The 27,641-nt window shown below is 41.3% G+C and overlaps 3 protein-coding genes across 10 annotated transcripts; 1 reads left to right on the plus strand and 2 right to left on the minus strand.

The window, feature by feature from the left end:
- The first annotated feature begins 3,664 nt into the window (after nt 1-3,664).
- Nucleotides 3,665-12,184, plus strand: fip1l1b (FIP1 like 1b (S. cerevisiae)). 7 transcript variants are annotated; one of them, XM_031560185.2, is made up of 18 exons: nt 3,665-3,985; nt 4,822-4,879; nt 4,986-5,043; nt 5,308-5,411; nt 5,498-5,559; nt 5,766-5,876; nt 6,412-6,542; nt 7,039-7,157; nt 7,493-7,561; nt 7,984-8,037; nt 8,567-8,666; nt 9,182-9,338; nt 9,550-9,576; nt 9,724-9,778; nt 10,680-10,738; nt 10,945-11,143; nt 11,288-11,494; nt 11,778-12,184. In XM_031560185.2, exons 1-18 carry the CDS (start codon nt 3,907-3,909, stop codon nt 11,917-11,919), a joined length of 1,791 nt encoding a protein of 596 aa, XP_031416045.1. In that variant the 5' UTR covers nt 3,665-3,906; the 3' UTR covers nt 11,920-12,184. The 7 variants fall into 7 exon arrangements, with proteins under 7 accessions (XP_031416045.1, XP_031416043.1, XP_031416046.1 ...); XM_031560183.2 differs by having other exon boundaries at nt 3,666-3,985; nt 5,305-5,411; XM_031560186.2 differs by having other exon boundaries at nt 3,666-3,985; nt 5,305-5,411; nt 8,618-8,666.
- A 1,650-nt stretch (nt 12,185-13,834) lies between these two features.
- On the minus strand, nt 13,835-16,008 carry chic2 (cysteine-rich hydrophobic domain 2). The gene is made up of 6 exons (XM_012831359.3): nt 15,676-16,008; nt 14,907-14,961; nt 14,627-14,782; nt 14,471-14,527; nt 14,316-14,375; nt 13,835-14,200 (listed from the first exon to the last, which is right to left on the minus strand). The coding sequence occupies exons 1-6, from the start codon at nt 15,807-15,809 to the stop codon at nt 14,150-14,152; spliced, it is 513 nt and encodes a 170-aa protein (XP_012686813.1). The 5' UTR covers nt 15,810-16,008; the 3' UTR covers nt 13,835-14,149.
- Nucleotides 16,009-17,525: 1,517 nt separating this feature from the next.
- Nucleotides 17,526-21,037, minus strand: LOC105903538 (OCIA domain-containing protein 1). Of its 2 annotated transcripts, none has more exons than XM_012831306.3 (8): nt 20,831-21,037; nt 20,245-20,332; nt 20,091-20,144; nt 19,894-19,941; nt 19,660-19,789; nt 19,394-19,548; nt 18,111-18,269; nt 17,526-17,673 (listed from the first exon to the last, which is right to left on the minus strand). In XM_012831306.3, the coding sequence occupies exons 1-8, from the start codon at nt 20,885-20,887 to the stop codon at nt 17,636-17,638; spliced, it is 729 nt and encodes a 242-aa protein (XP_012686760.1). In that variant the 5' UTR covers nt 20,888-21,037; the 3' UTR covers nt 17,526-17,635. The 2 variants fall into 2 exon arrangements, with proteins under 2 accessions (XP_012686760.1, XP_031416025.1); XM_031560165.2 differs by having other exon boundaries at nt 20,820-21,037.
- Between the last annotated feature and the right edge of the window lie 6,604 nt (nt 21,038-27,641).

The following is a 27,641-nucleotide window of genomic DNA, read 5'->3' on the forward strand; positions in this document are numbered from 1 at the left end:
GCTACTGATGTTGTTTGTTTTAATTATAGCCTACTTGAAAATAAAGGAATGGTTAGGGCGCTACATCTAGCCTTAACCTACATAGCTCAAGGCCAGAGGTAGTCCTTGACTATTTTTCGACTATTAACTGTGGTTTATACATTGATTTAGCAAAATTTCTTCTCGGGTGCATCCTATACACGGGAATGCATTTTTTCCCGCCTGATAGTTAGTAATGCACACAGTAACTCTGCCAGATAAAGCGTGAACGGGTCTCTTTCTCTCCCTCTTTCACATACAAAAAAACTAAATTGGATAGATAACACATTGCAATTCACACTCACATTCAGTTTTCAATAATGATAAAATAAGGGGTCCTGTGAATGGAGTGTGAGAGAGACAATCAACCCTTTTAAAAAGAAAAACCCTATTTGGGAATGAATGGGGTTTTGGAAAATTGACAAAATATCACCCATAGCAGATAAATAATTATTTGAGAGACTCCACATTCATTCGTTAAAATGCACTTGCTCTGTATAGACCGTAGACCCATTAATAATAATAATAATAATAAACTTTATTTGTATAGCACCTTTCATGCAAAACAATGCAGCTCAAAATGCTTACACATTATATCCCATTATACCTAAATATGTCTTTTACTATCCCTCTACCAGTGAAAAAAAACAGTTAGTTAGCTGTAATACTCTTACTTCAGCCTAGCTACAAAGACTATTAGCATAGCTTTGGTTTTAGCATTGTAACAAGAGCATTACGCTGAGCGTAAGAAGGGAGTTTTCTAATGCTGCAGGGAAGTATGTAGGGTTCAAACATATCCTGTGAAGTGAGAAAGGGCCTTTTTTATTTGCACTTTTTTTTTATTTGCACCTTTGTTTTGTTTCTTTGCACACTTTGCAATAATTATTGTATTGTTTGAAATAAAAATGTTGGCTCTGTCTTTACTGGTTTGACAGTGTGTCCTCATTTTTGGCTTTTGGAAAGAGAAGCTCGTACACAAGTTTCCCTTTATATGCTGTAGTTTGTGCACGGTCAGCATTCTCATTGAAGAGCATTGCTGCAGGGTACAACATACACCACAAGACAAACAATCACAGAAACTGTGAATTGTGAATAAGTCACATGTGTATAACACACCAATAGAAAAATGGTCAAAATGAAATTATAGTGATAATGTAAAGCTGTACCATATGCTCACTAAACTGCTATAGCTCCCTTCTAAAATACTGCATTATCTGTTTTGTTACAAGTGCCTTTCCTTTAGAACAGCCCTTAAGTGATGTGCAATTTTATAGTCGGCTATTGACCGTTCAACTTGATGTCTCCTGGCCACTGTTCATTATTTGGCACTTTCACAGACCAAAACCTGTTCCCCAAAAACGAGTTGCCCACAGGGGTGCTGCACATGACAGGCTGAGAGGAACTCACAGTCAGGGCACAGTTGGTTGACGGCTAAGAAGGTCCTTCTTCTGCATGATCAGACACTACAAACCTGGGTGCACACAGGCTGAGGAGGCATTTTTCAAAAACTATGCACTTAGTATCCCCAATACGATGACGATGTGCCACTGCAAGGAAAAGAACAAAGAAACAACACACTGAGCCTGTTAGTGAAGATCATTCACACGATCTGAAAACATTGCTGCATTGTTAGAGAAATGTAACTTTACTCACAAAAAATACAAGTATGTAGTGTTGTTTTTAGTACCCACTGCCTATTGTCCTGCTGATAACATTTCCATGACAGAGTCACATTAGAAAGAAAACAGTACCTTCTACACATTGATCAACTCATTCATATTTGCCATCCAATGCATGCTAATAAATCCATTCATACCGACTGACACTCTACTACAGAGGGCAATTAACTAGGTAACTAGCGCTCAACAAGCTTGCAGTTACAGAAACAACACAACGAGTCAGTCCTTATAACCAGCACATACGCCCTTACAATAAGTAACATTACCTTTGCTTTGTTGAGGTGAGGTCTCAGTTGTGTTCCCTGGGATGACTCTCTAGAAGCATCGGTTTGGCGCTCATTTGTTCATGGGAGCTGATATGATGTATTCTGAAATACAAAAGTGCAAAGAAGTCATACTTCAGTTTCAACAGATTGTATCGAATTGACTAGATGTATTGTTAAATGACAATCGTTTCAACTTCAACGTTAGCTAGAAGGAGCAAGTTAGCTACAGAGTGGATAGATCGAAATAGTTAACTTCTGAGTTATGTCTTTTAATAATACATTAGAAATTTACCTGACAACAGGATTGATAAACATGCACATTATATTACACTTATATGACAACATAGGTTTTTCTTTTTCTTTGAAAATACAACAAATATCTGTGTAAATAAGCTAGGTCGTCATACTGTTTAGTTAGCTATGCTTTCTAGCCTATACTAGCCAGTCTACTTGCTTTCAATCTCGACAACAACACAAATTAAGATAAAGTTGTTAGCTGGCTCACTATGGAACTTTCAAATTAAGATTCAAACTTCAAAAGATGGATTAAATCACACAGCATGGATTCTACTTACAGGTTGCAGTTGGGGTTGTGACAGCTAGAACTTCCCCACTCAGAAACGGTCCTGGGTGAAATGTGCAGACCACACTATCAACATTAAAAGAATGTTGTTCAAGATCCTGTTCGAGATAAACATGGCCGATGACAGTTCAGTCCTTTGGAAAGGGTATGAAAAGTGGTTACGCAGCCTGGAACAATACCTGATAAACTGCTGAAGCTGTGCAGATCCATATTACCTGGGATAGAAAGAGGGCGGGGGTATGTTCAGATTGGGGGCATAAATATTAATGACAAACCACAGTTACAACACAGTGGGGGTTTGTTGGAATTAGCCCGTTTTACCTCCCTCTTTTGCATATAAGGGATTTGCATGTGAAGGACGACACAACAGTGTTTGAGATTCACCGTAGGTGAATTCCATACACCATACTCTCCTTATTTAACTATGCTGAGGTAAATTCAGTTTTCCATTCTATGGCACCTTTAACTATAACTGCTAAACACTACTAGGCCATTGCCTACTCTTGTTTCATGATCCCCTATTTTCAATTTAAAAGTCCTCAACACTGAATAAATCTGAATAAATCTCAAAACCCTTGCCTAAGCAATTGTGTTTTTAACTTTTGCTTTTTTTTTTTTAATTTTATTGGCATTTATTATTGCAATACAGTATATAAAAACATACAGACAAGAGCTCATCATAACAATCATAAAACAAGATCAGATAAGTAATATCAGATAAATTAATAAATAATAATTAAAAAAAACAAACACAGGACAGATACAATTCATACATTTCATAAATGTTATACATTTCATATATTTCATAAATTTCATACATTTTATACATCTCATATATTTCATAAATTTCATTTCATTACGACAAGGAAAGGGATTATATTATTCCACGTTGAAGAGTTCTCTATACATTTTAATCGTTCTATTACTTTTGGCTGTGTTTATCATATCCAGTGTGTCAGTATATTGTGCAAATTCATGTGAGAATCTAGTAAAATTAGGAGTCACCTGTGCATATCTGCTTTTGTGTAGTTTTTAACTTTTGCTGGTAGTATGTAAAATTGTGTCACGTTGTCATAGTCGTAGTACAGGAACCAGATTAAATTACAGGACTCTTATATCCATTCAAAAGAACAACCCGGATGTTATTGCTCTGATCATAGTGTTTCGCTGAAGTAAAGCAGCAAAACTTCCCACGTTATTGTCAGATCTATTTCAGTTAGCCAACATTTAGGCTATATGTTACTTTTATTTGAGAGGTTGCTCAGCACATACTTTGTTGCTTTTGCGGGATTATTAGCTAGCTACCAAATCTGATTAGGCAGGGATTTGATCCTCTGTGGCGCGTTCCTCTCCATTGAAAATGTCTGCGGAGGAGGCGGACAAAACCACGACGACTGATGCTAGCGCAGGTGACGAGGAAGAAGAATGGCTATATGGAGGTCTGTTATATTTTTGTTATACTAGCTTTTATGGCAATCAGAGATGAAGGTTGCATGTTTCAATTTTTTTGGTGAATGATCACTTTGCTCAACATGTTGATGCTACGTGTGCTAACGTTTGCTAATGAAGCTAGTCATTTTGAATGGAACAAGCTTTAGCAATAGCAAGGTGCATGCTAGTTGCACCAAGAATAAGTTGGTTTGGTTCACTTCTGAAAGCTTTGTCGACATGCGACGATGGTTTTTTGAGCAGGGTTAATGCTGCACGTAGATCTCCCCTGATTGCTCGTGTTCCACTAATTAAGTAACTCGTGTCCCATGTCTTGGGGAGATGCAGAATTGACATTGCTAGCTAGCTTGCTAAGCGCTGTTAACCAACGCTACATTGTCATTTTGGTTGTATGATTAACTTTGTATGATTGCACGTTATATCGGGAGTAATATTGCGACAGGTAATCCGTGCTATATTCACGAAAACATTGAACGGGTCACATGCATACTTTGAAAGTAGTTAAAACTCCTGTGTTATGTTTTTGTGATCTGTGTGATACGACAGCAGAACTTCCCAGCTATCGTTGACTGCTCGAGTGTAACAACAATTTCCCCTCCTACTGTTCCATATTATACCCCAATATTGCCTATGAAGTTATCGCAAGAACTGTTGCCTATTAATCAAATATGGTCTAGGTACCCACATTGTATTCCCAACTGCATTTATTGCAATGACTGTACTGCACTGATCAAAACTGAATCTGCCCGAAAACAGTAACCATAAATTGTCATCAAACGATCAGTGATGCTGAATTAAAGGCTTTCTTTATTTCTGTTGCATGTAGATGAGAGTGAAAATAAAGACAATGAAGAGGAAGAAGCAAAACTGACAGCAGCTGTAAGGTGGGTCACTGTGAGCTCTCGTTTTGATGGGTCATTCTAAATCTTCACTGTTAGTGTTCTGGATGGCAAACATTTATTTAAAAGGTTTTTGTGTTTTGTTTTTCAGTGCTCCTCCACCTCCCCCGGTCACAGAGGAAGCCACTGGCAATGGAGTGGCCAGTCAGGTAATACTCTCTCTGTTGATCAAAATTGAGGGGAAACCTGAATATACATTTTTTTGGCAGTGCAGTTGCCATTACAATTCATAATTCTTAATGAAATTCTACAAGAACATTCATTCTCATAGCTGACATTTTTATCCAAAGTCACTTACAGCACTGTACAGATGTACATTTTCATCAGGAAGTCTGCTCCCTGGGAATCAAGTCCATTATCTTTATGTTGTTAGCACCTTGCTCTACAAGTTTTCATGATTGTCTCATCAGAAGGAAACACCTGCCGATGATGAGGACAGCGACAGTGACAGTGATGATGATGATGACGACGTGCGAGTCACCATCGGTGACATTAAGACTGGAGCTCCACAGTATACGTAAGTGTCACATTGATGAGACGTTTTACTGCATTCAACATTTTGCACAGCCAGTGTGAATGTTAACAAGATGTTCTATCTTGTAGGACTTATGGAGCCACACCAGTTAACCTCAACATAAAGACGGGTAGCAGACCCTATGGGGCAGGTACGCACTTTCAGTTCTTACGCTAAAACTACAGCCAAAAACTTTCTGTAGCCTTCCATTCCATCCTGAGATAATGTATTGACTTGTCGGTAAATGTCAGGCAGAAATGTCAGGCTTGTAACTTCCATAACTTAAAAAGAGAACGGCCAAATGCTATGCTGTGCAATATGATGCATGATCTGAATACATGTTGGATTTGTGTACAGCAGCTGCCAAACTGAAGGGGGTGGACCTGGATGCCCCTGGCAACATTAATGGCGTTCCAGTACTGGAGGCTGAGATGGAGTCCTTTGAGGAGAAACCTTGGCGAAAACCAGGTGAGTGTGTGTTGGATACATGTGCTTGTTCATGGCAGTAAAGGCACTTCCATGAGTGTTTGTAGCACAGAGCTCACTGCAGAGCCTTCGGCATCCTCATCATCATCATGATGTGGTTGTAGAGCCTGAGGTGTGCACAGTAAACAAATTAAGCAATCACTGAAAAAATCTAGCTTAGTAGGAAAAGCACAAAAAACAGGAAAAGCAATTGAAATGCTAATACTGTATATAAGGTTGTTGTGTGGTGTTTTGAGCTTTGTGGAAGTGAAGCAGGCTTAACGCTTGCCACACATTTTCCTTTTATCTGATGGAAGAGCCATATACATTAAAAAGAAATTAAATATATTTGCACACTATGTCTTTACAGTATGCCAATGATATTATGAACCTAAATTATTCTTTTGTCATATTAGTTTTATTGTTAGTCACGGCTGGTGCAGTGTTTCTGGACAGTGAGAGGGGGGGGAAAAGCAAAGTCATTTTATTTAAAAAGTAATTTTTGAATTTTTTTTGCATTGACTTTTTTCTTACCTAGGTGCCGACCTTTCCGACTACTTTAACTATGGCTTCAATGAGGATACTTGGAAAGCTTACTGTGAGAAACAGAAGAGACTTCGTATGGGTTTGGACGTCATGAACATGTCCTCAACTACCAGCAAAATCACAGTAGGTTATATCAATGTTTCTTCTGTGGTCATCTGTCTTTATACTCCAGGTCTCCTTTCTCCCTGTGAACAACTGTTTTCAGAATGTCCTCTAGTTTACTCAAGAACTTACATTTTGTCATTGTGTACTCAACCTCCCGTATACATACCGTATAACAAGGTTGCCTGTCAGTGGTGGACAAAATTAACTCCCCAGCAGAATGTCAGTGACCAGGTAGAACTGATCACCATTCACTTCCTTGGTAGAGAAAAAGGACTGTGCCATGGAGAGAAGAAATGCACCACTGTCATCTCATTATGCATTACAAAGTTAAAGGATCTTAGTTAGGTATTGCTTTGACATGAGGATGAGTAGACAATGACCCATTTTATTTCTGGGTGAACTATGTCTTACTATCTAACTGATCATGTTTATTGCCTCTTGGCTCTCCAATCATCTGCCTGCAGTGTGAAGACCATGCCCCACCATATCCTGTCATGTTATTCCTTGCTTTTAGGTGCAGCAGGGACGGACAGGAAATACTGAAAAGGATGTGGTGAACCTCACTCCCCACACTATCAAGCCAGATTTCAGTACCCCAGCAAACATATACAAATCTGGAATAAACACAACCAGGTAGGAAGCGATCTCTGACCAAAAGAGGAACCCACTAAACCACATGTATAAAGCCAAAGTTTGGGCTGTCTGGTCTCTGCCATCCCTGAATGACCAGCAGACAAATTTAAGATTAAAACTATAATTAAACTGTAAGAATCAACAACTCTCCCCTACATGGTCCCCTCAGATGTCTGTTTCTATACATTTCCCCCCCATTAATCTACTTTTGAAATAGTTAGTTATAGCTAGTTATGTATTGTTGTGTAAATATAAAAGGTGGATATGTTGGCACTCTTGGCAATCTGCAGAATAAATGAATAACCATTATTCCCTTTAACATCCAAAAATTATAGAAATCCTGAGAGGTTAGATACCTCAATTCATGGGTCTGTCTGGGATGGGGTAAACCTTGACTTTTCAAAGTAAGCAATTTATAATATTCTTGAGTGTTTACCTGAATAATCTGCTCAAATGTGCCAGGTGATCAGTGCAATCCCTCAGACTTAGTCCACAGTTTTCATTCTCATCTTTAAGTGGTAAATACAGTGTATTAGGATTGAATATGAAAAGATCAGGAGCAGTGAATAGTGGAAATAAACCACAGATAGTTAGAGTGGAAGCCCACCTTGGGGAGCTGTTATTGTGTTGTCATCAGCATCATTTTCATATATTGTCTCAAAAGGAAAGATGTGAAATGTGTTGACAGGTCAGAGTGTACATCCGCTCATGAAATATAGAAAGGGAGTGTTGTGGTGTGAGCGTTGTCCTTCTGTGACTGTGGTGCTGTTGTGTCCAAGGAGAGGTAGTGGTAACTCTTCTCTCCCCTCTGCTCATGCACCCCTAGGATATCCCCTCCTCAGTGGGCAGGCCCTCCCAATCAGGACATGTCCTACTATACGTAAGTGGGCGTGGGCGTGTTCGCAGGAGTGCCGTTGCCATCACAGGGGCTGAGAGTCCTAATGCAAATGTAGACTGTTACTCATGCGTTTCCGTGACACCAGTTCCGTGACAGGCACTGATCTCTCCTTCTGTTGATCGATTCATTGAAGTTACCCAGCATACACATTTTGTTTTGTAGATCAAAATAATGGTTGCACCATCTCCACCAGGTCTATGCCATGGCTGGACCATCAGCATGGGAACACTCATCATTACAAAACATATTCTGACCTTGCACATCATAACAGAAGGCATCTCATGTGCACCAGTACGACGCTGTGTTTACCCGTGTGCCAGTGCATGCCTGTCTTGACACTGAGATCTTGAGAGTTGTGGTTTCCGGGGGATGTGTGCATGTTCGGTGCCCTCTGAGTGTGTTTGCGTACTGCTGTGTTTGGATGTGGTTTTCATGACTGTTGTGCTGCAGGTGTCCTAGGCAAGTTGATCATTGGAGGTACCTCCATTGTGCATGTCTGTTGTTTTCTTAGGAAATCAACTGGCACCATTGATGTCATTGGCGGGGGGACTGCAACCATTAGTCGTGTTGAGGGAAGGCGCCGCCATAACCAAGAAGGGAACAATATCCAGGTACACAGAAAATACTGGAAAAACAACCTTTAGCAGATTAAAGGAAGCTTGATGTACCTATCCATTTTTCATCATATTCAGGATAGGACTGTTAGCCAGAATGGAATAAGATCGTTCTCAATGCCATTACATCAGTGAGTTTGTGTTCAGAGATGCCCCTTCAACCAGACTTGATAAATCTTCTCAGTTTAGCATGTCTTGCAGTGTATTGAGTTGTGTATCCTAAAAGAGCTATCTTGGAACCGGTGAACCCAAGCAGTGGAACTTATGGGGAACATCTGAGTTCTTCAACAGCTATTCACTGCAAATTACCACATGGTATAGTATGACATAGTGTTGATGTTTCGGTGAACTTTAAGAAAGAGCTTATCAATTAACAAATTATTTTTTAGTTAAAGAAGAAAACTGTTCTGCTCCTCCCTTTCATTGTCTCACCATGGTCTACTGTACCGATAGATGCAGCCTTGTGATCCACGCAGTGTAGCGGAAGGGTAACGTCCTCTGTTCCTCGGCAGGTTATCTCTGAACACTCCTCCTCGGACGCTGAGCCGACGCCGGCCAAGATGCCCCCGTTCTTCCCACCAGGACCCCTGCCTCCCAACATACCGCCCCCTCCATTCCTGCCCCCGCCGCCCAATGTCAGCAACGCCCCTCCACTCATCCCGCCGCCAAGTGAGTTCCTCCACTCTTCACGCCATTCGTCTGCCACACTCTCATTCTCTGTCGGTTGATGTTGGTGTCGCTTTTTCATATAGGATATAGGAGCAGTATGATTAAATGATTACATGAGGCATCAACAGTGTTTGTTGAAACGCACAGTTAGTGTTGTAGGTTGTTTGTAGGTACACTGTTGTAACAGAAACCACTGATTGTTTTGTCATAGGAATTCCCATCACTGTTCCTCCTCCTGGTAAGGCCTCTTGACCGCACACATTTAACAATATTTAATATAACATAAAACAATATTGAAGTACGTTTTAGACATTCAATAACTGCTTCATACTGAGCAGACGATGTACTGGTATGTACTGAGCTAATAACTGTGTTGTGATCAAAGGCTTCCCTCCTCCACCCGGTGGCCCGCCTCCGTCCCTCATGCCCACAATGGACAAGTAAGTCACTTCTCAGCCACGTCTGAAGTCAGTCTGCTGCTTATTTGTACGCTTTGCAGTCTGTTCACTTAAAGGTGTTTGTGGTTTTACCTTTTAAGGTGGTTTGTCTTGGCCATTGTTGTAATGAGTATTCGTTATGTAAATGCACTCCTTTAACACGACTATCGTCATTCAAATGAAGCTCTGCTTACTTCGGCCAGGCAATCTGTGGTCATTTTTACTGTAACCACTCTGTTCTGTGAGCTAAAATTAGCTTGTGCTATTGTCTGTGACTTGAAAGTGTATGTCTAGCTTCACTCTTACTCCTCATACGAGTGTGACCTCTCGTTGATCATTTTCTTCACATGTACACATCATCTCTAACATGGTACCACTTCCAAGTTTCCTCCACCCTCAGCAAGGGTGTGAGGGTGTGTTCAGTGATCCCACCTCAGCACACAGAACTCCTCTGTGTTGGCGTCTGCAGAACTAACCTCCCCTCCGTGTGTAGTGTAGGGAGTTTGGCCGGCATATGCCGGCTGCTTCGCTACAGAGCCAGTGCGAAAGAGAGCAGCAGGGAGAGAGAGTACAGCATTCTGATCCAAGCAGCAGAGGCAGAGTCCAGGAGTTTGCTAAGGCAAGGCAGAGAGAGACTGAGACTGTGGTCACACACACAGTCTGTGTATGAGGAGGTTGGAAAGGATGAGTATTAAAGGTTACATGGGGAGTATTGATTGCTGCTTAGATGGCTAGTTTTAAACGAAATCACAAATGAGTCTCAGGTTTGGGATGAATTGGTTTATCCCACAGCTTAAAATGGCTACTTTAAATTAGAAATGATTCAACTGAATAATGGAAAAGCCAGGATGTGTAGATATTTTAGTTTGACACAAGCTTTAAAGTCAGCGGTACTGTCTTACAGCAGTGGGCTTCCTGGAGGCTATGATGGTCGGTCTGTCCCCCCATACCCTTTCCCTGGAGGTGAGTGGCACCGCTCAATGGAACGACTTTACATTGTTACTGTCATTGTTCAAGGAAGTGAAATGTGATCAGTAACCTTGGCTGGTTTTTATGAAATTCAGTGCTAAAGCTAGTTACCCAGATGCCAACTACAACAAAAGCACCACTTGTCATTACTACTGTTAGTGTCCTTTTCAACGTCTTTCTCTGGATCTGTTTCTTGTCAGGTGGCTATCCACCTCCCATGCCTGGGACGGTCCCTGCCTGGCCCACCATGATGGACAACTCCAAGCAGTGGGATTATTACCCTCGACGCGAGAAGGAGCGTGAAAAAGAGAGAGAACGTGAACGGCCGAGAGAGAGAACCCATGAGAGGGAGAGGGAGCGGGAGCGAGAACACAGCCCTTCAGCCATGGCTTATAACAGGTACTCGGAAAGTGCCTTCAATTATATAGAGTAGCCAGTACTGATACCAAAATCATTTGAGGTTGTATGTGAGGTATTATCAAACATCAGATGAGACCATTGAGACTGTGCTTCAAGTGAGAGGAGGGCTTTTTTTTTGTGCAGTGACGAGGAGCGGTACCGGTACCGTGACTACCCTGAGCGTGGTGGTGGTGGTGGCGGCGGTGGTGGTGGTGGTGGTGGTGGCGGCGGCGGTGGCGGCGGTGGCTACGAGCGACACCGTGAGCGAGCCAGCCGAGAGAAGGAGGAGAGAGGGCACAGAGAGAGGCGACACAGAGAAAAAGAAGAAAGACCACATAAGTCCTCCAGAAGGTATTGCATTCTTTCCTTGACACACAACCCACTTTTTGTCAACAAATGCAGTGTCTGATTCATTCCAACATTTACTTTGTTCACCATATTCACCATATTCACCTGGTGTGACTAGTTCTCACCAAAGTCATTCTAATGCAACGTATTGTAGGCTGACATTCAAAAGACATCTTACAAAATTGGATTGTTAGTCGTTCACATGATGAGTTAGATTGCCTGAGAAACCAACCAAAGCGAGAGCAGGCACACATCTTTCTGTGATGGCCACTGTGTTTGGTTACAGCAGCAGCAGGAGGCGGCATGACAGCGAAGAAGGGGACAGCCACCGCCGGCACAAGCACAAGAAGTCCAAGCGCAGCAAAGAGGGCAAGGAGCCCAGCGAGGAGCGAGCCGGGGACCAGGAGAACCAGGAGACCATGGAGTGAGCACGCGCCCGCGTCCCCCTCCCTCTCTACCCCGTCTCTACGTCTCATGAAGTTGCGTCGCGTCTTTGGTTCTCCACCATGTCTTTCCATGGAGCACTGTCATTGATTCTGAATCATGCCTGGAGAGAGTCGTTGCCCCACCACGCCAAATCCCCTTGGTCTTCATCAGAGTTAATTGTCATTTTCTGAGATTGTTTTTGTTTCTTCTCTGAAAACGTACCATGTAGATGTCATGTTTAAATTGGTTTAAAAAACGGAAAAGCAATGTATTTTGAGTGTGTTTTCTTGTCGTAGTTGTTCATATATGAGTTTAGGAAAAATGAAAACGGATTCTTGACTGAGCCAAAATCAACAGATCAATGCAGACTGCAGCTGATAAAATGAGGATTGTTGACAAAATATTAACAGTAGAAAAAATAGAAGAATCACTTATGTTTATGGTTATTTTATTACTGTATATACATAAATATTCTAAAACCAGAAAAATAAGGTTTTGGGGGTTAGGACAAAAAGACAAAGCAAAGTGAGAGACGTGAACATAAGCATGGAAGCCTCTGCATCCGTACTCAGACACACCATGTGGCCATCAACTGCCACCTAAAAAAGGAACCAAAACAATATGGTGCAACGTCTCATAACCAAGTCTTTCGAAATGGCCTCACTCCAGTCACGTCTATGAGATCTTACGCCTCAAGGTGTCTGAGTGTGTGTATTGCTCATTAGGAAGATCCTAATCTGACACGCAGTTCAACACTAAACTCATCAGCTTGTATTAATGAAAGCTCTGAAGCTTTACCTCACACCTGTAAAGCCTGAGTGGGACGCCATCCTCTGGCAATCAGTTGCAGGTCTGGCAGCTTCTGCTAAGTAAGCTTTCCTATAGCTACTGAGGACACAATGTCCACAAATACAAAAAAAGAAAATATGCTGCACTATAGACGATGCTCATACATAAATGTATATATTTTAAGACCTGGATACAGCAAGATACCCCTCAGTTGACTCGGGACTAGTAAACATTTAGAAATACAAAATTGAATTGACAATGGCTTCTCATATTGAGGTCCCTCGTGAAAAAAACTTGGGGAACCAGTTTGGTATAAAGATATGATCTGTGGAGGCTTACTTTACATTTCATAGTTGGGTTCAATTTGCAAAAATAATAAGTCATTCTTATATGTTGTACATATTTATTAATGAATTTGTTTATTCTTCCTCTGTATTAGGAACCAGCCAACCGCTCTATTCTGCATGACTTTCCAAACGTACAGAGAAAAGTACACACACCCACGCACACAAAGACACATTCAAATAACTCAATGACAAACTTCATGACAAAAATTGCTGCCCTTCTTTCTGAGCAGGTAAACAAAAGATCCAAATACTACTAAAAAGAATGAGAAAATTAGAGATGCATAGAGAGATCAAAAGATGGGGGAAGGAAAATTATATTGGGGGGGGGGGGGGGGGGGGGAATTATATTTGGGGTTGGGGGTAAAAAGAAATCCATTCTGTGCTGCATCATTGTTCAGTGGTGCACTGAGTCACTTGAAAAGATAACCACCTGAACGATTTGTGACAAGGAGGGTAGAGGGAGGAAGAGGTCTTTGTCAAACATCCAGGTAGTTGCAGTCATTGTGTGATTGTCTCTTAACAGTTCGGGGGGGGGGGGGCATGAGTATGTGTTTGGGGAAAATAGGGTAGATGTATTGTGCAGAGGCTCCTCCAGCCTGGCTCCTCCTCAGATGATCACCTATATTCTAGCCTGCTCAGTTTCAGGAAGTTGCGTAAAGAGCATTCAAGAACAGTGGTGCAGCCATGTTGTTGTCTCTTACTCTTCAAAGAGGAGTTGAACAAGAGGGCCAAATTTTTTAAGAGGGTAGTTTGTTAATGGAATCAGGTCTGAAGTGCAGAATCGGAGGTAACCACCTCGTGGTGAGATGTAGGAGTCCATCTTTTGTGGCCTTTTCCATGTCCATCCTTACTAGGTGAGTCAAAGTTTGGGGTTTATGAGCCCAAACACATGGATGCCCAGGCAAGCCCCAGCGTTGTGAGTGGTCAAGTGTAAACAGGGGTTGTCTGAGCACAAAGGGTAGAGATTTAAAGAGGCAAAACCAGTTTCTTCTTGAAAAAGGAGTCAAACTGGACAGAGGCCACATGACAACCGTGACAGTACCGAAGCAAGGCACCATGGGCAGACCACACCAGAGGCTCGGGGGACAAGCCTGCATTAGTCAGGTCTGAAGATGGGAATCTTGGGTAGAAACTCTATGAGTATGACCTGGGTAATGAATGAAAGGAAATAATCTATGAGCAAAAACCAATAGAGTTTGCAACACTGTCTACCACTCAAACAAAGTGTAAATCTGAATTAGTGTGCAAGAGGGTTGGCTTACATATTCCATCATATTGTTGGTTTCACACTTCCTCTTGCTCAACCTCCAGTGTAAACACAACTAGAAATAAGACAAAGTAACAATACATTCAAAACCAAGAACTAGGCCACAAATTATATTCAGTGCTTTCAGTGAATGCTCCACAAAATGATTACCTTGTGATACAGTCTGCTGTTTTCCCATTCCAACAACTTTTCTATAGACCTGCGAGTCTGAACAGTAGAAAAAAATAAATGGGTGACACATATTAGACAGTGCCACAAAGCTGCACGGATATAAACATAATGAGGAATTTAAGCGAGAGAACTTACTCTCTTGCTAAGGCAGATGACAGGCCACAAACTGAAGCCTAGCGTGCAACAGCAGCACAGGCACCCGCACAAAAGCCAGCGGACGTTCACCGGCAAAGTTTTCTTCAAACAGCCATTCACTCGGTTGATGCTGGCTTTGAATTCTTCGGGTGCGACCTAGTCATCACAAGCACCCAAAATGTATCAAAGAAATGACCTCAAGGTTAATACAATTAGCTACTAACTTTACAGGCATTAATAATACACTGCAAAACCCCTTGTAACTCTAGTGCTATCTCACCTTCCCAGTAAGCGCTGAAGGGACCTCTGACTCAAATTTATTGCTGAGCCCAAACCTAGGGTGGGGAGAAAGACAAATTAGGAAAGCTGCTGATCTTTGTACATCTGATATTAAGTTATCTGACACGCATAAGTGACATTAGATTGCTTCCACATATATAAATGTAACGGTCTCTCAGTTTATACAGCTAGTCAACGGGGTGTAGCATCATTTATCTAATTTAGCAGGGTGCCTGATCCATGGTCGATGTGAACAGTGTTCTGGGAGTTTTGACGTAACATACAATGTGGCCATACTTCGTTAACAGAAATCAGATACTAGAGTAACATTCAACTTGCCTAAGACCAAATACCTCTGCAAAGACCAAGTGGCAGCTAGCAATTTCATCTACCTTTACTTTAATCTCCTGGCTAGCCGTGCTTTAAGCAACTGCAGCGACAGAGGTGCGTTGAATTTAGGGAAATATTTTGGGACCAAACTGAAGAGACTACTCTACCAGCAGTATACTGAACACATCAGGTACCGTAAGCAGGACTTGATTAATTTATCATAGCTAACATTAACATTTCTCAGTCAACATTCCCTAGCTAGCGTTAGCAAACGCCAAGCTAGCCGAGAAGACTCATATGCTGGGACCTTGAGGGTGACAGTTACTATTACTGGTCTTGATCAACAGAACACCGCTTTGCACCTAAACCAAAGTAGAATCCACCATGTAACGAATTAAATGACACCACTTTCCATCACTTGAACCTCTCCGGTATCTTACACAGTGACGTGGCCGGATCCGCGCACTACCACCGGGTCCGGAGCATACTTTAGTAGCTGCTCCTCCGCGGCCCTGTCTTCGTCCTCCTCTTCTTCCTCCTCCTCTTCGTAGATCTCGTCAAAGTCCTCCATCATTGCTTTTCTCGGCTTTTCGCTTCTCGGAAGAAGCACCGAGGTAGATAGTTTCTCCAAAACTGAGACAAGCTCCCTAGCAAAAATTCGTTGCACCAAGACAAAACGGAAAAAAGTACGGGTACGGGTAAACTACGAACCAAAACATCAACATCCGCCGCGATTCTACCCGCGATGAAGGTGATGTCGCGAGAAGAACGTCTTTGCGTCACTACATAAATAGCGTCACTACGTATCCAGATGTTACAATTATGTTTATAAAAATTGTATTAACAAAGTGCTTAAGAGTAACAAAAACAAACTTCCATGAAATAATGAAACAGAAGACGTGATGAGAAATTTGTGCAAAGAAAATAGAAATAAGTTGCACACGTGAAAAAAACTGAAGGAAGAATTAGAGAAGAAAATTACATTTGTACTTAAATCTAATCCAACCAAAAGGAAGTGTAACTCCTGAAAAATGAAAGATTAAAAAAGATATAACAAAAATATCAAAGACATAACAGTTAATGTGCCATTAACAATAAGGTAGACCTACAGCTAGGCCTCCATATGTGGCAGGCATACATGTAAATATATTAAGAATGCCACTAAAATGTCAGGGTCAACATAAAAAATCAACGGCCTCAATGAGGAGCTTAAATGTATAGCTGTGGGATTGTTTTCTGTATCTACTGCGCAAAAACAAATTAACCAACCCTACACTAGAATTGGTTGTCACAAAGATGAACTAATTGTCTTGTTGGACACATAAATGACAGCATGAAATACTTTATTTTGGAGTTTTATATGAAAAAATGAAACATATTATGTTCATACCTAACCTTGGAGCCCCTGCAATGAATGGTGGTTTACGCGTCCCTGTACAGCTCGCTCACCCTCCCGAGGACTATCTCTTGCATAGCTGAGGGACATTTGTTCAAAATTATTGATTATCAAGGTACTGGATTCAAACTTATGCCCTAGCCTCCAAAAAAAGCAGGTTTAAAGGTAAGATTTAAAATAAGTAAGTAAAAAAAGGTTCTGCTTTATCTAGAAATGATCTGGTCAAACAGGACATTTTCCCACTCTTGTATACGATTTACACATGTTGCAATACTAAAAGAATATTTTTTTTAGCATTCTACAGTTATCATCTTACTCAGTTTTTAATGAAGAATGATGTAATGAAAGAATAATGTGGTAATCCTTAATATTTGCAGGGCTATTGTTTGTTAATTGATGTAGATGAGTTGCCCACAATTACTTTTTATTTATATGGTTCACAAGGCAGGTAATTGTAGCAACACTGTAATGGCTATGATATCTATATATGGCTGAGTATCTCTACATGTGGTCTCACCTAGCTAGATAAATATCAACATATATGGTATTAGCATATATTAACATATACGTTTGGAGACAACCAAAGTGAAATGTGCACAAAATGTGGGTCGGAACGATTTCTCAACAAGTCAAAGCACCTTCTGAAGGTGGGACTCAAAGGAGAATTGAAAATGTGATTGAAGGTGCATGGGCATGTGGAAGTTTGGGTCGGCTCTTGGAGGTAAAGCCTGTAGGTGTAGCCTCATTTGCATTAGTTTTCAATGCACTTCAAGTCTACAATTTCCATGAATTGTCTCCAGACCATGATCTCTCCTCACATAGTGCGGTCATATCTGGCACTGCAAGACTAGAACATGTTAACATATCTGTCAAAATCAGACACAAGGCACACAATTGACTTGTTTGCATAACTTTATATATTTGGCATAAATATGAATAAGACAGTGGAGAAAATGCCATTACAGAGAGGGTATCTGTTGGACACACTGGGGACAGGCAGATGGTTACTCATCCCAAACATCTCCATACAGGTTTTTCTTACCTGGGTAGAGTAGGAAAGTGAAGTAAAGGAGAATGCTGTGCTCAGACATCACATATAAACATAATTTGCATGAGATGCTAAATATCACAATTATGTTACAAAATTTTTATAGATGCAAATGGACAAGTGGGAGTAGCAATGGAGCTACTGACGTTTCCTCCAGTAACAGATTAACCCAATGTGTCCCTTGATTATTCAACATTCCTGGGCCTTAAAAGGAAATAATACATCTACTTTTCATACCAACAAAAATCCAGACTTAAATATAGTTTAGAACTCCATCAAATTTGACTTTGAGTTCCCCACTAATCACATCAATAATTGTTCATTTGCATTCCATGTTTTTGGGGAGTGTTCTGAAGTCCTGTGCTGCATACGCCGTTTTGTTTTGCACCTGTTTCTGAAAGAGTTCCTGTAAGTCTGAGGACTAGACTCACCTTCCTTATTCAAGGTGGGACTCTTTGAGGGGGGCTTGAGGAGGGTCTCGGACTTCTGAGTCAATGTAGTCTCATAGTTCTCACGGTTCTGGTTGCGCAGCTCCTCATAACGGAGGCCCTGCTGTCTCTTGGGCTGCTCCTCATCCACAGAAGAGGTTTCTGGAGGAGTGAGTAGGGAGAGGCACTGGTCTCATATTTTCTATATGGTGCAGGCTGCTTAGACATGCCCCAGCAAACCAGTTGATCCACATATTCCCCCAAAGATATTAACAGCAAATATACATCAGCTCTAAACTTCTCTGATTAAAACCCCAAATATGTTCTTATATTTCTTGTTTTCAACTTAGTAAAACATTCTCTAAACATAGATTTGATCCATGCAGGAATCTAAAAGCATTTTATTCTGGAGATTACAAATGACAACAATAACACTAACATGGACAAAAACATAATAGAGGGTATGCATTGACGTCATTTTTCCACTGGAATACACCCCCCCTCAGTCGGACTGCGTGGCAAAACGTGCTGCAACATGGCTGCCTTTAGTAGGAGAAACTGCAGAACCGTGAGTAAAACAAACGATGATCTGCTTGTGGCCAGGAATTGTGTTTCATGACATTTATATGTAGCCTACCTTATTATGATTGGATTCTGGGATTGATGAGAGGGTAATTAATAGAGGTTGACTGTTACCAAGAGATAAAAACCTCTGATAGTTTGCAAAATTCATGAATAAACTGGAAAATGGTGTGGATTATATTGCCTCATTGGATTTTGTTCTCTTTATATGCCCACGTGGAAATAAGTACCAGAGTTTCGTGGACTCAACGTTTAAATTTATTACAGAGGTGAGATCAATCTTTTTTCCTTCCTTTCCCAATGGGAGTTTTGTTGAGACTGTTTGCCTTACTCTTTGCTCCTTGCCTTGCCTTGCCTTGCCTTGCCTTGCCTTTGGAATTAAGTTTTGTTGAGGGATGATCACTGAGACTTTCAAGCTGAACACTGCCACTCCGTGGGTGTAACCGCAGTGACTTACGCCTTCTGTGTCATCTATTACTTGAGGGATGCTATTTCCAATTATGTGGGCCATTAGATGGGCACAATGAGGTGTAAGTATCCCCAGTCTGTCAAAAATGTACACATAGTACACATGCCCCATATTTTGTTCTTTCTAGGTTAAACTCTGACATGAAAATAGCAAGTTCACTGAGGTATGGTGCCGTTGTGCAGGCTAGTTAAATTGTTCTCTTAAGTGCTTTTGCTGTGTGTTTTGGTTGACTCACCTGGGGTAACACTATCACCCATGGCTCCACTGTACGCTGGTTGACTGTAACTAAAATCACTCTGGGACGAGAGCGGCCGTTCTTTCTGGTCAGGTGATTGGAACTCAAATACAGATTTATTGGAATCTACAAGCTCAGACTGGTCCTGAGGGAACCTGGAAGTTCACAAAAGAGGTTGTGTGCGTATCAGCGGTTTTAACAATAGAGGCATGACTGCAGTGATGGTGCTGGCAGTTCAAATATGCATGTAAGAGTCTGAAACTTACTGCAATGGAACATGACGCTGTCTTTGTCTAAGAGCATCTCCGAGAGGGGAATTCGGAAGATTTTTAAACTTCTCCTGACATGTCTTCATGTAGGATATCTTACCCGCTAAGTATCCACATGCACCAGCAACTAAAGAACACATATGCCCACACATATTCACAAACTTATTAAATCAGAAATTACATATGACATCAGCACCAGAACTTTGGTAAACACAACTCAAATGTACTCACATGCTACTTTGGGCAAGGATCCAAACCTTGAGGATGATGTGAGTATTCCTATTCAAAATAATTCAAATCAATGTTCTGGTGTCCAAAGACTTCAGTTTACTGTCATTGCGTGTATATGAAATGCCAGAGAGTTTATGTGACACCATCTGTCTAACTAGCACTCTAAAAGAGTTTAGGTGATACAAGGAAGACATTACCTCTAGTGATGAGTGCTTGAGTGACAGCCATGCTTATCACTGATATTGGGACAGCTGAGAAATGCAAAATACACAAACTTCAGTGTTTCTGCTGGATATGGATATAGAGCATTAAACCCGTTAATGAGGTTGTGGTGCTAGCAAAATTACTCACATCTGTACCAGAAGCTCTCTTGGTTACATTCTCTAAAGACTCTCTTTTCCTCTTCTGTCGCAACGTAGTCCATACCTACTGGTGGACGCTGCAACAAAGGTACGAAAACATGACAATGCATAAAGACGCTTCAAGCTAAAATAAATGTTATCTCAAGTCACAAGGCGAAACCCTTCTAGGGATGTTCGTGGTAACATCGTTGTATGAAGCCTACCTCTTTTGATAGCCTATGTTAGTTGGACAGCCTGTTAGCTTTTAATGCATTTTAGCAAAGCCCTTGTATTACATACATCTGCTTGCCAGAAGTAGAGACAGGTTGGTCTTACACAAGCAATTATAGTTCTTCATTAATTGCACCTATACGTTAGATCACAACAGGCTCACAATTATACCAGAGAATGTCTAATATCCGTACACAGGCTCTCTCTGATTATACCCTAATTGTCATTACCTCTCTATTTTACTACATTAACCAGGTAGGTAAGATATTCAGCAAGTGCCATGCTGCTAATACAATATCATTACCCAATGTCAGCTAGTTCGCTGGTTTAACACGGCTTGCTCTAAATACTGACATTTTTGTTACCTGGACCACATTTCCTTCACTAGCAGAGTCCGTGAAACCCGACGAGGCTTGAGACATGTTGAACAGAGTATCAGTGAACTCTTAATTTCATAGGAAGCTTGTAGCTGTCAAATTAAGGTCACAAATCTAATGAGGTGTAATCCGACTTCTAGCAATGATTTCTTCTTCTTTGTCGGTTTACGGCAGCCGGCATCCTTACTGCTACATTGCTGCCACCCTCTGGATTAAGCTATTACACCACCATACTTGATGTCTTTCATTCGCCCCAATTTCTTAAACCGATACTTCTATCAAACCAATCATCTTTATTTCTGTATACTTCTCTTTTCCCTCTGCCGCGTATCTCTTGCATGACATAAAGATAAAAGGTCTTTTTAGAAGACGCTTTGTTTTATCCAGCCTAAGGAAGGAATTCTGTACGGTTGTTGACACTATTGACATAACCCGTGTAGATGCTTTCCTATGATATTAAGTGTGCTATTTAAATAGCTGAGGAGTTGGTGTTGATTATTTCCTACCAAACAAAACAATACTTTCCCCCTCAGCGTTAAATAGATTTATATTTATATATATATATGTTTTCCTTTTGAACTGTTTTCTTTTTTTTCAATTTGTAAACCTTTTCAATAATTGGAAGACTAGCTACCTACATTAATGACACCTCACCACCACTCCTTGTTACTCCTGAGACTTTTAAGCCCGCTAAACAATTGAATGTTAGATAGCAAGCCACACACCTATCATTCCTATTCTGACTACATTAACATTAGCTAAGTAATACCAATCACAACTCTATTGTTGCCATATTTATGTTCAACTTTGCTCAACTTTCAGTACATCTACCCAAACGTATGCACTACTAATGGAGAAGAGTCCCCTAAACTGGATCTAATTACAAGTAAATTGTTCTAGTTTCATAATTCCATCTTTGTTCATTGCATTATTTTTATGTTGCAGTATGTCAGGTGGATGAATTAAGAATTAATGCAAGAGTAATTATGCTTGTACACATAACTCCAAAGAAATGCAAATGCATCTGTTGAATGGAGATTTTGTGGAAATGATCACTATGGTTCATGCGTCATTTATCAGAGAAAAAAAACATTTGCTCATGTCTGCCTAAGTCATATACGTATATCTTGGGTCTTGTAGCAATGGGTTATGTTCATCAATGATTTTGCATGAGACCTACTGAATTAAGCTGCTGGTATGTGATAAATCAAACAGTACTTTCCTTAACAAAAAAAACATGTCACATGTCTGCATTGTGGATTAAATATTGCTTCACTCTCGGTTTCAGACTCATAATGCCATAGTGATATTTTCACAAACATAATTAAAGCATTTTGATGGAATTCCTTCAAGTAATAGAATGTTCAGAGGGTAATGTGTCCATGTTCACACCAAACTGATTTAAAGATCATCAGGTTGGCTAGGTGCATCTTACATTTTATTAGCCTATATTTTATTAGACATCTGTGTTGAACTGTCACAGGATGGATGAGCGGTGTGACTTTCTAAGGTCATAGAATATAACTGAGGAAACCATACAGCAGCTGGAAAAGGATAAGGTAGTTAGCTTATTAAAGGAATGATTCAAATTGATTAATGTTCACTATACACCAATATTACAGAAATATGGCAAACAGTGATGTCTTGTTGTCTTTTGCTTTCTTATATTCTACACTGCACTGCCTTTCTAGTCAAAGGACAAACATTTTGACAAGTATTCATTTTGACAAGTTTTTTTTTCCCATTTGTAGATTGACTCCAGTGGCATATTACTCATGACAGGTGACCAGCTCTACAGGGTCTACAGGGTGCCAAACATGCACTCTGACCGCAACGCTAAAGAGCCAGGCTCGATGGCATGGCAGTCAGAGCACATACTCATCAGTAGTGACGATCACATCGTCACATTGTCGTCACCTTCGAGAAGCGCACCCTTGCGCTTCACGCACACAGGTATTCCTCGCGCATCCACCAACTGTACTTTTCCCATTCAGAGCGCCCCACACACAAGTGCTTCACACATCTATGGGGTCCCTCACACAGGGGTCCACCTACCTGGGGGTCCCTCACACAGTTTTACGGGCACGCCTCCGATGACCTCACAGCGAGCCATCCCACTTTTGACACCATTTGTAGCGAAGGGAGAGCGTGGTCACCCCACCCGGACTCAAACCCGGGTCTACAGGGTGCCGAACATGCACTCTGACTGCAACGCCAAAGAGCCAGGTCACATCGTCACAGTCACAAATCAAAACTTTTTGAGCGATTGAGAGCCAAGATATGAAGAAACAAAAGTGATGAGTGTGAGCATTTGTCTGAGAAGGAACCCCTTTAGGAATGCTCAGAAGAACGTACGGAAAGTTGAGGGAGGATGGCTGCGCTTTTCGTGAAGGAACATTTTTGCAAGTAAGGACTAAAAATGGTCGAGGGTACAAGAAAAAGGACTAATTGATTTGAAAAGGCAGTGGATTTGTTTTTCCTGCCTACATTATGTCACTATCTACATTTAAAATCTTCCCACTATCTTCTCCCTCAAAATAAACGACTGCTATCACCTTTCTCCTGACTCCCTAACCAAACACTGGAGTACCGGACCTATACAGGCTGTCGGCCGAGATCTCCACTTAATATTCCCAACTCTGCTTGCCCTATATTACAACTACCCCGATGGCCATAATATTGAAAATGTGCAATCCAACAGATTATTTTATCTTCCTATCGCAGTCTGCCATGCGACTCTTGCTCCCCTGATGCCTTGACAAATGGCTATGACAAATCTAAATTGTACTCCCATGGCAGGTGGAGTGACAGTCAGCAGGGGATCAGGACTAATGCTGCCTTCCATTGGTTTTCACAGCAAATACATCTGGTCGTCCTTCTAGCACAGTGGTGGGTGGTGAAGGGGTTAGGAAGGTAAAAAGTAGGCTCAAACCAGTTGCTTTAAATTTCTCGTCTTTCTCTCTCTCTCTCTCTCTCTCTCTCTCTCTCTCTCTCTCTCTCTAACTCTCTCCGAAAATGAATTTGTGTGTGTGTGAAGATTTTTATGCATTCATTCTTGTAATGTCTTTGATTATTGCTACAGTAGTGGTATTTCAACACAGTTATTCTTCAGCCACCTGGGGTCACTAACTCTCCTTCTCAGAGACGGTACAATACACTACAATGGCTTATACAATAGCTGTGCACATCTTTCTTTTACATTTGGTATTTGCCTGATAATCCATTTAATGCTAGCCTATAGAACATTTATACATAACTTGAGCACAAAATATACTGTTATTCAACCAACTTTACAATAGAATAGAATAGAACATTGATGCAAGGAATTAGTAATGGATTTATATAATTTGCCTCTTGATCTGGGCTTTTGTATGTAGTCATAATGGAAATGATGGAAATTTGAATAAAGATTTTAGGCAGCGCTGCATGTGATGTCTTCCATTGTTATCTCTTGTTTTGACTTAGGAATGACTATTTGCATACAGTTTCAGTAGAGAAAGTGACGCACATAAAGACAAACTCAGGAGGAGACGGCTGTATGATCTTTTAGTCTTCATATGGTCAACAAGAACAACGACTCCGAAATGCATTAAACATTTCTGGTACAACATCAAGGTAGGACCATGGTGGTTTCCCTGTATGTTGTTGAATAACTTTATTAAGGAAATATCTGTAGTTACATGTAATTTAATCATCAATTAAACTTCATTAGTTAAAAAAAGTGACCAGTCCAACATTATGAAGTTATTCTCAAAATATTCAGGCTGTAGTCAAGGGTTACACTACCCAGAGAGCAAACCTGTCCACCACATGTACATTGTCTTATTGTCTGATGTTTAAATCATAATTACGCAGGACAATTAACTGAAGCTAATGATAATGCTCTGCAATAGTATTTACAAGCGTGTTTATGGTCTTAGACCCCAGTACTTATCAATTTACCTACAACGATGCAGGAAATTACAGTATTGACTAGGGAGTATGTCAGCTGCTGCCGGTCAATGCAAGAAATGATATGGATGAAAGGAACTGCAAACTAATTACATTTTTTGAGTTTTTGAGGTTTTGAGTTGCTGGTGCCAGAATGCAGCCCTCTGAGTTTAACAGCACAGAACAAGTTAGAGAAGTAGGCTGGTAACTCTGCAGCACACATTTCATGCCACTAATCTATGATTTAGTGGGTCAATCAGCAGGTTCTTTTCCATTTTAAACGCTTTTTAAAAGTAAACTCTCTTTTTTATGGTAATTTGTAGGGCATCCTTTTCAAGAACATCAAAGTTGATCCTCAAACAAGAATTAATCCAGATAAAACCATGGATGCTATCGCAGAGTTGTTTGGATTCGAGGACAATGTTAACTCTGAAGAGGAGCAACTGGTAAAGCCTGGAGGAGTACCTGAAAATGCAACTATCAACCAAATTAATACATTTTTCTTTAACTTTTTTCAGTATGTGATAGCTAACACAACTAATAAGTCAGCCACACCAGTATCAATCAATCCTGTAGTTGTGGTTGAAGCTGCCACCCAGATTATAGGTTGGGGGACCCTAGTTGTTGAATTGCCAATGTTGCTTTTGGCTTCCTATGCTCTGGCTCGCTTAGTTAAGGGTGAGAACATGGCTCCTGTCTATGTCATCAACCTCCTTGCCACTGATCTTATTCAGCTTGTCATTCGGCCGGCATTCATGTTCTTCCACAGAAGGGCATCCTCCATTTACCTCTCACTACGTGGAGACATGATCTTCAATAGCAATATCACATCAGCAGCTAAGACAGAAAAACTGACAACTGCTGCAATCTTCTATTTTGCTCTGTCAGCTGGAAATGGATTCACGCTCTGCATCGCCTTAGAGCGATATCTCCTTGTAGCCCACCCGCTCTGGTACCGCTGCAGACGCTCCCTCCGACACTCCCTGCTGGCATCAGTCGTCACCTGGGCAACGGCTGGCCTTTCCATACTGCTCCAGTCACAGCTGGCCCAGGAAAGAATAGTTTTCTATTCTCACCCTGAGGGATCAGACCGCCGGGCTTCCATAAACGTAGTGCCTTGTGGTGAATTCTGCCCTGTTCAGTCCCTCATCCTTCTCTTACCCCTTCCCCTCCTGCTCTTCTTCCTGTTCGGCACACGCCGCGCGCTAAAAGGATCTTTGTCAGTGTCTGGAGCGGAGCAAAGAAAGATTTTAGGCACGTTAACGTTGGTGCTCGTCAACTACGTTGTGCTCTTTTTACCTAGCGTTGTGATGCTGTTAATCACCTACTCTGAGTCCTTCAGAGGATATGGAGATGTCAGTCAACAGCCTGATCCAACTGTGCTGGGCTCCCTGGACACTGTGGCACTGGCCTTGATCTATGTGAGCCCACTGCTGGACACGCTACTCTACGTGTTCCTGCGCCGTGACTCCAAGGACACGCTGGAGGCTTTCCCCTGCCTGCGCTGGCTGATGTGCCCCCGAAACAGACACACCTAAGATGGCAGTACTGCTTCCTCTTCTGACGGCATCACAAAGACCACTAGGCTTCCTGTGAGAGAGGCCTAGGCCCAGGGAGCCTCGGGGGTATTCTAGGTTGTTAGCTAGCTGTCTAGTTCTGCCTGGTAACGCTCTGCGAGGGCAGCATACACTGAATATGTAGTACGTTATTGGTATATTTATGTTAAGCAGAGCTGTAAAATAAAATGAGAGTGACACAAAAATATTATTTAATATGACCTAACACGAACTGCCACCACACTAGAATTAAGTCAAAGCTGTGTGGAAACTTTGGACTTCATCCAGGAAAAGGCTTGTCTCTTTTCCTCCAGTTTTTCTGTGTATAAATAGTCAATTTGGATATTGATCCGCTAAATATAGCAATGCTGTCCTCAACTGCAATTTTCCGATCCCCATTTCCTCCCCCCCCCCCCCTCACACACACATACAGAGAGAGAGAGAGAGAGAGAGAGAGAGAGAGAGAGAGAGAAACCTTCCACACATCTCATTAGTTTAATTCACTATATCGCTTGTTGAAATGTTTGACTTTTGAACTTCCTTTGATCAGCCATCTAATTACTACATGCAAATGTAATTATTTAGTGTTTCTTATTCTTTTTTCCACATTACCCACCACATAAAGATGGTAATGTAAAGTCAAGTTAATATATCATTTCATAACTGTATTATTATTATACTCTAACTTCAACTTGAATAAACAGTGAATAGTGAAAAAAATGATGCAGTCAGTCTTAGTTTTTACTGAATGTTCAATAGTTCATGAATTGATTGCTGCCCTACATTCTTGTACTACGAACACTCTTTCCCTCTTGCTCTCAGACAAAACACACGGAACCAGAGAAACACACGCATGGAGGCTAACAGGTTCAATTAAAGTCATCCAAACCCCTTCCACACACACACACACACACACACACACACACACACACACACACACACACACACGCTCACACACACACACACACACACACACACACACACACACACACACACACACACACCCACACACACACACACACACACACACACACACACACACACACTCACACACACACACACACACACACACACACACACACTCACACACACACACACACACACACACACACACACACACTCACACACACACACACACACACACACTCAGACCACACACACACACACACACACACACAAACACACACACACACACGCCACTCCCTTGCCCCTCCTCCATGTTACATCAGAGGTGTCGTACATGGGGAATCCTCCATACTATGTCCAATGGACTATAAAAGAAAGAGACTGAGGCTGTGTAGACTGAGCAGAAT

This window comes from Clupea harengus, chromosome 22, assembly GCF_900700415.2.
Source record: "Clupea harengus chromosome 22, Ch_v2.0.2, whole genome shotgun sequence".
Taxonomy (NCBI): domain Eukaryota; kingdom Metazoa; phylum Chordata; class Actinopteri; order Clupeiformes; family Clupeidae; genus Clupea; species Clupea harengus.